The 11389-nt window shown below is 40.5% G+C and overlaps 2 protein-coding genes across 4 annotated transcripts in view; both read right to left on the reverse strand.

Annotated features, from left to right (window-relative positions):
• The window catches only part of LOC110978161 (uncharacterized), a 37185-nt gene extending 34844 nt beyond the window's left edge, over positions 1-2341 (reverse strand). Inside the window, exon 1 of one of the 2 annotated variants that reach the window (XM_087136364.1) lies at positions 2140-2341. In XM_087136364.1, coding sequence (XP_086992490.1) covers positions 2140-2146 — 7 coding nt within the window. In that variant the 5' untranslated portion in view covers positions 2147-2341. The remainder of the gene's footprint in view (positions 1-2139) is intronic. The other variant, XM_087136380.1, reaches the window with a different exon arrangement.
• A 1308-nt stretch (positions 2342-3649) lies between these two features.
• Positions 3650-10092, reverse strand: LOC110978189 (uncharacterized). Of its 2 annotated transcripts, XM_022232970.2 has the most exons (8): positions 9801-10089; positions 9089-9407; positions 8059-8210; positions 7390-7491; positions 6944-7099; positions 5847-6005; positions 4794-5042; positions 3650-4390 (listed from the first exon to the last, which is right to left on the reverse strand). In XM_022232970.2, exons 1-8 carry the CDS (start codon positions 9906-9908, stop codon positions 4295-4297), a joined length of 1341 nt encoding a protein of 446 aa, XP_022088662.2. In that variant the 5' UTR covers positions 9909-10089; the 3' UTR covers positions 3650-4294. The 2 variants fall into 2 exon arrangements, with proteins under 2 accessions (XP_022088662.2, XP_022088664.2); XM_022232972.2 differs by lacking the exon at positions 7390-7491 and having other exon boundaries at positions 9801-10092.
• Positions 10093-11389: the final 1297 nt, after the last annotated feature.

The raw sequence follows: 11389 nt of genomic DNA on the forward strand, positions 1-11389 counted from the left end.
AAAGAGTGCATCCACACAGTGCGGTTTACACAGAAAATAATGTTATTTGTTGTGTACATAAACAATTTTTTAAAAGTTGGAATGGGAATTGTTATAGCTTTATAGCCACTATGCATACATGTATGTACATGTACCCAAGCAACTTAAAGTACAATTTTTGCCAAATATGTAGCTGTTTTCAGCATGTTTTTGTTGCTGTAGTAGTTGTTGTTTTGAAAGGTTTTTTGATCATGAAAATTCTCCATCAAAATTTTAATTTGAGCAAGAGGTTGAATAGGCCTACTCAAAAATATTACATGGGCAGCTCAAACTGAAAAATGGACCCGGCTAAGAAAAAAAAGACTGTTACAAAATCTTCAGATCTACAAGCATTGAAAGCAAAATATTTGAGTACTATGCAGGTAAGATTGGGTGTACATGTACATGTAAAATATTACGTGTATGTGTGTTTGGTTGAAAATCTTTTGGGGGCTAAAACTGCGGATTTGGGGAAGTCATTTCGGCATCTTGTCCGAACATGAAAAACATGAGTGTTAAATTGCAAGTTTCTAGTATGCCTGTAAGTCAGAGAAAAGGCTTCATATTCAAAAGGGCTCTTTTGTTTATTAGTTTATGTTTTCATTTGCACCAACGGTGGGCAGACAAGCTAACCAATCATATTCATTACTAGTCAAGATCTGTTGAGAACTTGAGAAATATGTCAAAACATTTGCAAATAAGGAATTACAGTAACAGTAGTAGCATGCAATGTGAGTAAATGTTTTGTATTCTTCATTATAAAGCTCTTTTGCAATGCGCCTACATACATCACTTGTCCAATTGTAACTCACAAATAATCTAACTAAGCCTTTATGATTTTAAACATGTTACAGGCATTACTGAATGCAAAATGGCCAGCTTCTATACACGTACAGAATGCACTCTGATACAGTCTTTGTCCACCCTGGCAAATTTATTTTCTTTCAAAAGAACACAACGTCAACCTCATTCTGGAAAAACCTGTATTCACAGGACATTTGGTCCAACCAACACAGAACTTGACACACCGAAAGTCTGATTTCCAGTATCTTCATGGACAATCTGACTAAATGTACATGTACAAGGACTTGTATATTTATTCAGAAGCAAGCGATCTAACTTGAAGTGAACACCATTGACACCAATAAAATTGTAACAACTGCTGTTTCGTTTTTAATATTGTCTTACACCACAATGTTCCACTCTGTTTAATTCATTTAAATCTGCTATTAACATTCCCTTTTCTTACGGATATGATACAATAGGAGATATACGGGCTGAAAAGGCTTGCTTGGAAATCAACACCGGGGGGTCTAAGCCTTCTGTAAATTCATGCTTAAGGGGGGATCTGGGAAGGGGAGGGAGGAATATGGGATAATCCCCCCAAAAATGGATGAGTCTTTTTTACTTTTTTAAAATCAAAGTGAAGATATTAAGTGTCTTAAAAAAGCCCCAAAAGTTTTCCTTTGGCATTTAAGATGGCCAGTAGGTGGTGAAAAAGGTATTTTTGGTGAGTCTTTGGAATTTTTGAGAACCGTTTTCACCTTACTAAGAATGTAATATCGCGGAGTGTTAGTATGATGATCCCGTTCAAAATTGAAAACGAGGAATACTTATGCTCCAATCAGTAGAGCTCGTAGGTGATTATGAGATCATGTTCAATAACTCTAGGGTTGATGCAGTGAAAAGAGGGCAGGGTTTTGAGTTTTGAGGGAAATTATGAGGGGAAACTGTGACTGTCTTAACACCATGCACATGGTGGATTCCCATTTGAATGGCTGGTTTATCAGTAAGAAAATCATATTTTTTCTCCATTTACAATTCGAAATTTCAAAAATATGGTCAGCACAATAAAGAGAGCGTTGCCTTTGGTGGGGGGGGGGGGCTGCCCAGTTAAAACAGGATTAAAACGACAAAAAACTGGCACGTCCCTAAATACACAATCCCTAGTCTCGCTTCCTGAAGTGAAAGCCACAACACACGGAGTTGTTAGCATAGCTACATGTACATGTAGCTGACTAGCCTAAACGTTGAGCTAAACTACACCGTAAATTAATTTTAGTGTAAAGCCATATTCATGCATGGTAAATCGAAATGATGACAAAAAGATGTTCGTCTTACGTTTCATGTCTGTGATTTACAATTTATCCAGAGAGGGCGGTGATGACGATTTGTTTCTGTAAATCCAACTCATTTGTCTTGTCTACAGAAATCAGCTCACAGGGCAGAAAATGGCCCTGCCATCAATAATCAATTTCAGTATGCGGCCAGCAAATCGTTTCGACACTGTCCAGCGCCATATTCAATCAGCGTACTTACGTTTCCAGGGAGCGAGGCTGTTACATCAATCACACTTACCTTATTTCTCTCCTCTAATCAGCAGTGAAATAAATGTCCTCAGTTTCAAATTAAAAACCCAAAATCCTAATTTACGACATAAAATGTAGTTTGTGTAGTAATATTACAAATTTTAGCATAATATCGCAAATACTGACGGATTAGTACAAGTTTAATAGTTGTTTAGCGCAAGGAGTGAGCGTAAATCATGCAATAGTAAATATAACGAGGCAACCTGTCATTACAGTCCCGGTCTGGGCCTTTCACCTCTTGTTCGCTTGTTTGCACTCCGGTTTGTCTTCTCCACATAACAAGTCCGCTGGTGACTGATCCCTGAACATGATGGCTTTTACCTGTCATAGTATCATTTGAATGAGATTACTATGATTTAATTCCGGGGCTTTTGGATAAATAACATCTGAAAACATCAATACTACGGTCGCCTAGCAAATTGTCTTCAAATGACATAATAAAGAGAGCTGTTCACAGTGAGAAAAACCAAAAACAACACGAAACTCAAATACTACTAGCAAAATAAAAGTGCGAGGCCTTCACAACATAAAAAAGGTTCATTAATCTAAAATCTTGAGGTTTTGTTTACTCATATGTCTCAAATTTAAGAATTAGTGATTTAACTCGGCTGCATCTTGTCTGCATGTTTTTGGATATTGCTATATATCGCAGCATATTAATGTTCACCAGATGCCCCACATTCCGATTTTCCAAAGTGATGAGATCGAACCCCAAGTTTTCTACAACGCCCTGGACAAGTTCACCATGGCGGCCCCCGGCCAGTTGTCGGCTAAGGCAGTCTACTAATTCAAGTGAGAACTTCTGACCAGCCACTAGCATTAAAACTAAAAGTGCCCCCACGGTATCTTTTGGAAAAGAAGAGTGTTTGGCCACTAAAATGGTGAGACTGTGTAAATCTTTGCCAAGATCAACTCCCTCGGTCTTTGAGCTTTCACATGACAGCAAAAATGGCAAAAAAATACGGTTGAAAAATGGACATGTGCGAACGAATGGCACATAGCGCCCTCATCAGTTCTCCACGTAATTCTGACAAATGAGTTTGTGACGCAGAACCTAGGCGGGAATCAAGATGTGGACCTCGGCGGAATACGCAAGAGTTTTTGGTATTCCTTTCTCATACTACTCTGTGGAATGTGTTTTATATTCGTCAGACCAAATGGGAATCAACTTTGTATTTACTGTCAAGAATCTCACTAAGCATACACGTGCGTAAATCTAATTCAGTGTGATTAACAGAACGAGACACTGAGCCACCACCGTGATCGCGTTGACAGGTCCAGCCTGTCATGAAACATTTAATGCCACAAATATTATTTAACAGCTTCTCATTACGCATATCTTAAACTATTCATAAATAACATAAGCTCTTTAACTGGAAGTGAATTTTCTTTCTGCTTGTCCTATTTTGAGGGACGTTAATTGCATAGTAATATGCCCGTTTTCCCCAAAAATAACTTCCTTCTTCCAAGTAACTAAGAACTAATCTTCCATTTCGATGATGGTCAGAGTAAGGAAAGTTTTTTCTCAGATTCAACAAAGAAGGAAACTTATTGTCGCATTATTTGGTTGAGTATAGTCTTGAATAATGTCCCCACTTTAGGGAAAACGACGCAATGCCACAACGCCCTTCCCCAAACATTTCCCGTCCAGTTGTGTAGTCCATGACTTGTGCATAGGCTAACAGACAAAAGTTTTACGACAGCCTACTGCACTCTGCCTTCGAATTAGATCCCGATTCTAAATTAGAGTACATCAGAACAATTACACCAGGTCATTTTATTTCGTCTGTGTAGGCTGTTATAAGCTATTGTGCCGTAAACTAGTGTCTTCTTGCAAGTGTGACTGAAAGTATCTCCCATCGCCACACAAATTGGAGACACTGACACACTGACACAGCAGGACTGGTTTATAAGTCAGAGAGGAATTCAGCCTTGGCCAAGCACGGTCCTTGAATGTTGCTCACACAGCCGTAGGTTGGACTGGAAAACTTCTCCATTACAGCCTGAATAAGACAAAAAAATGCAATACACTGAACAATGTATCGAACATCAACTGAACTGATTGATTACAAGGTTTCTTTTGAACTTCTGCCGCGATTTGGCCCTCGGGCAAGATGTGCAATTTTCGCATCAGAGTATCGCGAATGCTTTTGCGGTATCCGCGCTTTCTTTACAAAAGTAGCAAAAGAGATTGAGACTGACATATGCAATGCGGTGCCGAGTGTAACTTACAGCAAGCCAAATGGGGAGGGGGTAAGCGATTAAAATGACACCTGGCGACTGAAACGACTAGCCTACAGATAGTTATTTAAAAACTGATGTTCGATTGGGGAAAAACACATTATTTGCCTGAAACAAATATTTTTTGGTGTATGAATCATCTAGTTATAAGTCACGTGCAGTCACCTTGTACGGGCTTCTGTTGGCTTCTGTAACAAGCCTAGCCATTCTCGCCATGCACGCCGAGAGCTGCTGCTCTGTGTACCCCGTCTTCTGGACCATATCAGCGGTCCAGCAGTCCTCGTCGACCCCCGATCCGGCGAGATAGCGGGCGAGGCAAGCAGCCGCCGCTGCTCGCTCGGACGGGTAGAACTTGAGAACCGAAGCATCGACCAGAGCCAAGTCAAGAAGGTAGTTGGCAAGGTGAAAGTCAACCTACATTTGAGAACATGAAAAGAGACATGTACCGTCAATCAAAATGTCATTTTCATCATTGGGATCCTCCAGAGACCCACTTGTGAGCAATTATTGAATGTTAGAATAACAAACTATTACAAATTCGTACGTAAAACCTTGGACAATAATGGACAGTTTCGGCAAACAGAAAATCCGCTCGCGTATCACGTATCTGTATCTTTTTTTCGGCGATGACGTCACACTTTAAGCTGCCTTGTCAAACGTAATGTGGAGAAGTTTCACGGACGGCGACGTATGGAATCAACTTGGTACGGAATCGGTACGTATGAAGTTTCGGTTTTGCACACCACATTAATAACTAGTAGGCCTACCAAATAAGTTCCTAAAAACAAAAATTCTTACTTTCGTGATACTTGATGTGTCGCGTTTTTTGTTTGTTTGTTTGTTGGGGTGTTGGGGTTGTTTGTTTGTTTGTTTGTTTGTTTGGTTGGTTTTTTTTGTTTTTTTTTTGCTTTGTTTTGTTTTTGTTTTGTTTTTGTTTTTTTTTATAATAATGTCTTGGAGTTAAATTTGGGTTAATAAATTTAGTTTTTAAAGAAATCAGCGCCACCGATGTTGCTACGTTGCTGGGTGCATCATCACGTACGGACGTGCGAGTCATGCCGAAACTAAATTTGAAACCTTACAGGCCTTACGGACACGAACAAATTAACTTGGATGCCAAAACTGTCTAAAAAGGAAAATGTTTACGCACTAGCTACTTCTTAAGAGCACTTACAACATTATTTCAATATAGTAAGAACGGACACTATTTTGCTTTACCTGTTGGTCATCCGTATCCACCCTCAGGAACGTCTCCAAAAATGCCATTGGCGTGGGGCTGAAGAGGTCAAACTGCAAGGCATGAAGGATTTGTCTCTCCATCAGCAACACGTCTTTGTGGGCGTAGGTGTAGTCCGTCAGCATGCAAAGTACCTCCACCTGAGCACATAGGAAAGTCAAGAGGTAGTATCATGTGGTAACTTGTAGGTGGGGAGGGGACATGTATGGGAGGGGGTTGTGGTTTGTCATTTTTAAAAAACATGAATCCCGTTATACCATTTTTAATAGTTAGGACAAAATATGGGCAGTAAACTGGGCTGACTATATATTCAGAATGAAAAACATCTGAAGGTACCATACGAATACATAATTCTACCATGATTATCACAAAATAAGGAGTCGCACGTCAGTTCTTGTATGCACTCTTTAAAGAAGAGACATATCGTTTGAAAAAGGCTTCAGAAAACGTTTCAATGTATATAGCGAATGAAACGAGACCACATTTCTCTGGCCGAATACAGCAAACCTAATGGTCATCAAAAAAGAGAAGTAAAAGGAAAAAGGGAAGTAAAAGATGACTTTCAATTTCTGACAATGCATATATTCCTCCCCCCCCCCAATGTGCCTCTAGTAATGAGATTTACGAGTCGTCCAGCTACAAATTTTAAATAGTTTGGTACATATGAAGCGAGATATGAGAGGCAGAGAAATTCCCCCACACTTTGTGTTGGTCATTGTTTCACTGGAATCTGAGACGTCTAGGGGGGATGTGTTAGGTAACAATAGTCTCGAGTCTGAATAGCGATTGGACTTGTTGCAGGGTACCCCTCTGTCTCATTTCTTGCTGGATATAGTTTGGTGTTTTGGCGCTCGACCCTTAGCCTGAACCTTATAAGATTGAACAAATAAGTGCACTGAGAACTGAAGGTTCACAAGTATAGGCCTATTTGGCCTCACTCTTTGTCTAATTACCCCCAAAAGATTCGGGGACTGGTATAGAAGACAAAACCATATCTTTCGGTCAGAAATGCGTGGGCTTAGAATGGAGAGGCGAGAAAGGGCACTACTTTATCGACAGCCGGTATTAACTGGTGTACCTCGGGTGCGAATCGTTCCTCGTATTTGCTCGCCACAAACAGGCACGTCACGCCAAGTAGCTGGAGAAGGTTCAGACCGATGGGCTGCTGAGACAGGAAGCGGTCCATCAGCATCACGGTCAGGTGGAGGGTCTCTGCAGAGAGCTCGAGGTGAACCTGAGTGCGAGGTGCATAAACAGGTGGGGCTTAAATTTAGTGTTTTTGTTCCCTGGCTTCAAATTGGCAGGGCTGGCCTCCACCTAGGCATTCTCAATAGAGGCTTTTGCGATTTTTTTGTTTTTACACAAGCGTAGCAGTTTCCACCACCGAAATGTAAACGGTACACTATAAACTTCTTCGGGTCATGATACTTGGAATCACCACCTCCTTTTTATGTTTTTAGTATGATATTTTAAATGGCAGGATCGGGGCGGTGTCTTAAAAGACAAGTGAAACAGGCAAAATACCTGAACCTGGACCAGCCAGTTGACGAGGACTGCTCTGGTATTAGGGGTCACAGCGGGCCCCGTCAAGTAGCCGTTTGGTATCACGCACTTGTACTCTCTGCTCTGTGAAATATAAACCAGCAAGAGACTCTCCAAAATAAGACCAGACCTCATTCGTGGAAATGTAAGTGTTCCATCTTTCTCTCTTATCTTGCAATGGCGTGTTCTTCAAGTGGCCCATGCAGCACAGTACGACAATTTGGGAAAGATGAGGTATCTCAAAAGTCGAATGCTGTTAAACTCGGTCATGACTTCGCTTTCGGTACGAGACCGTCATCAGATTTATTAATTCTTGAGTCAGCAGACTGTAAGATTTTGAAGGGAATTGTTTTCCCTTGTCCATTTTTTTCTAAGAATAGATGGAAAAAGACGTGACCTGCTGTGCGCCCTCCACATTTTTTATTCGTTTGTACGTTCTTGATATACATGTACATGTACTTGTATGTAATGTACATGTATATTATAATGCAACTGCATGGAGGGGCGTCACTGTTTAATGGGCTTTGAGCATAGCACTGGTCCATATAAAGTTCCAAGAAGTGAATTATATATTTATAAGTTCGTTGACAAAGGATGGCACTACAGGGCTTACTATAGGTTGCCGGTTTCGTCTATACAGATTTTATTTACCCGCAGGTATCTGTAGATTTCTTCGGAGTACTCAGACGTAATTCGGGGATCATTCTTTTGCTCCACCTCAGGGTTTGAGAGTTCCTTCGGGGGCGAGGTGTCCTCCATGGAGGCCAATTCTTCCTTGAGTGCGCTGAATTCCATCGGTTCCACTGAAACATATGGAACAACAGACATTTTTGGGTGGAGTGTCGTGAAACTGATGTAATAATGATGTAGAGAATATAAAACTGATGTAATTTGAGGCCAAGCTTAATCAATATATTGGTGCCTCGTTTTTCCGTCTTGTTTTCCCGTCTCCTTTTCCCGGTTTTGCGTCAGAAGTGGTCCAAAACTTTTTTCTCCAGGGAAAAGATAAAAGCAAAAGCTCTTGATGGGCGCGTAAACTCACCAAGGTTTCGTCTTCCCGATGGAAAAAAGTATAATTTTTTTCTCGTTATGGGTCAAGTTACGGGTAAGCTATATACAGACACTGTATCCTTCATTTGATTTTGCAATTCTAATGTATTTTAACATTGTCAAAACTGCACAATCAGATGAACCCCGTTTCCTTCTGAACTTCCCATTTATATTTGCTGTTTTTGATGACTGTCCAATACGGAATTAAAACAAAAACACTGATTGACATAAATAGGTTATAGATTGTAAATATTTTGCATTTACAACCCATAACCTATTTTGTGTCTGTAAGTGTTTTTGTTTAGGGCCTAATTATGTATTGGACCGTCATCAAAATGAGCCGGTATAAGCGGGAATTTGGATGGAAACGGGGTTCATAGGTTCAAAGATTATAGAGTAAAATATTTGTGCTCATGACAAATTGTGATGGTCCGATGTTGCTTTTTCCCCTTATTTGGCTTAAAAAATGATCATCTCGTTGCATTCTGACACTATGCACCCCCCTTGCTGAGGTAGTGCATTGACCCGGTAATATAAGGATGTTAGGGTATCGTTTTGATCAGACACACACAAAAATAAAGACGGAGGAAGGCCTATATGATGACCTCCTTATGCTCAAAATAGCCCTTACCATCTTCCGCAATATGGAGTCCGAATGGAGGCATACTACACTCTTGCCCCGCTGGTTCATAGCAATCTTGGAGCACGTCTTGGATGCTGCCTCTCTCCCCTTGTCGTACGTATGGTTCCGCTCCTCTGGGGTCGTTTTTCAGCTTTCGTAAGTTGCTGGTACCTTCCTGTCTTTGGTTAATCTCGCCGGCACACGGAGCAGCGTTTTCTGACCACGGTTTGATGCCCAAGGCTTTGGTGCCTCCAAAGGAGGACTGCCCGGTCTTCCGTAGCTTTGCATAGCCAGCTGGGAGATTGCTTATGTCTCGGAACACACGATGCTTATAAGATCAACAAATTACAGGTTTGTACATACCTTAACTGAAATTAATTTGACACTGAAACAGCAACAGGAATATTCGATGGCCTTTTATACCGTATAGCTTCCCAAGCATGTTTGAATGTTTTACTGTATTTTTGTTTTCCTATTCGATTGGCCGTTTGGCATAAATTTTGTCTTCATTGAAGAGAATTACTCACCATTCCCCAATCCATTTTATTTCTATTCCGTGTATAAAGCAAATGACTTGAGCTCAACATTTTCAATACAACCATACTGAAACCTGCACTCTCAGTGATACCATTCACATGTCTGTGCCTCTGATATTAGTTTTAGAGTAGACCTATATGTCACCTGCACAGCTTACTTTTAAGGGATTTTACATAGGGTTTACCTCTGATTCATAATGAATTTGTCCGCAAGTCTTAACCGGCGATGCTGCAGCACCTCTGATCGCAGCTGCAGTACCTGCCGGTCTCCAAGCCGCCAGAATACGCGACATGATGCCGGTAGCCAAGTTAACAAGATTGTCTACCAAAGTTGAATTGCAAGACTGCGAATGTGTTGTGAGGTGACCTTTCGTATTTATACCTGCGCTATGTCATTCAAATCAGTGGCCGAAAAAAAACGAAGGGCTTACACTCAGGGACATTTGATTCGCATGCAGTCCATGATCACAACACCTGGAGAAATTCCTGCAAAACAATGGGACGTTACAGAAGATAACAAAACGCACTCTTTAATAAGTCATTACCTGTATACCGTTTGGACAGGACGCACTGCCTTTTTGCCAACATTGTATGGTTTCTAGCAATATTGATGCATTTTTATCGAGAATATTAATTAAAATTGATTAAAGTTCTAACCTTTTCTCAGTGTCAAGCTTTAAAACAACTAAATCACATAAACAAAATTAATAACCCTGCTAATAATTTAGTACTAGTTTCAATTTACAGTCTTTTATTAGTAATATACAAGGAATGGAATGGATACATGTAGGGGTCATAGTTTGGAGGACTTCACTGCAGGGGAGTTTTTTCGGAAATCAAAAACACAGGGAATGGAAAAATTCTGTGATGCCTTCAAAATATAAGAATAATATCTATCCGCACCTATACATGCATGCAATTGTCGAATGGAAAGACTAGCGCTGCTGGGAACAGAACGAACAGTGCAGCCGGCGTGCTGGTCGAGTTGCCCGAATCCCCCTCTCCCGCCAAAACAAGACAGGCCTATACCTATGTCAACATTCATGTCGATGAAAGATCAGCACCGTATCACACCCCATTGTCGACGGTGTACCAGTTCCCCGCTTAATCGTCTGCAGCTTTGCTTCCGATTCAAGAGAATAGTCCTCTTTTGATGTAAAGCTTGTGTGAAATGTGGCTTTTGTTGATGACTTAATGTCTCTTAAAATGCAAACTGTTTCTAAAAATATTAAGGTCCCTATCATTATTATATAAAAGAAACTAGCACTTTTTACAGGGCTCTTTTTTTTTCGGACTTTTTCTCTGACGTCTTGTCCAGCATCAAAACCATGTTTTTTCTATTTCAAACGTAGCAAATGGCTGTCACAGAAGGGTCTATATTATTGATTTCAGTGCACAAAAAAGCGTGCATCCTTTGCGGATACTGCAAATAATCGCACACATCTCCTTAACTATATTACGTATGATCTTTGCATTGAAGCGTTCACAGCAACACCCACTCTTACATTTGTATCCTTGTGGGGAATTAAGTTTTTTCTCGTATTGTAAAAAATTACTGAGCGGAGCACAAATTTCTCAATTGCTTGCATGTGGCCCTGAATCATTTTCCTTGACTGAAATTTGTGTCCCTTAGATAAAACACATCATGTTTGACAAGTAAGTACACTTTAAAAATTCCTTACTTTTGAGTCAATTCCAAATATCAGTTTCGTGAAATGAAGCACAACCAATGTTCCTTATGGTGTACTTCCTATCGGCGGTAGGCAAGGCACAT

The sequence above is a fragment of the Acanthaster planci genome, linkage group LG01 (assembly GCF_054643075.1).
Source record: "Acanthaster planci isolate LZ-2023a linkage group LG01, COTS_SCS, whole genome shotgun sequence".
Taxonomy (NCBI): Eukaryota; Metazoa; Echinodermata; class Asteroidea; order Valvatida; family Acanthasteridae; genus Acanthaster; species Acanthaster planci.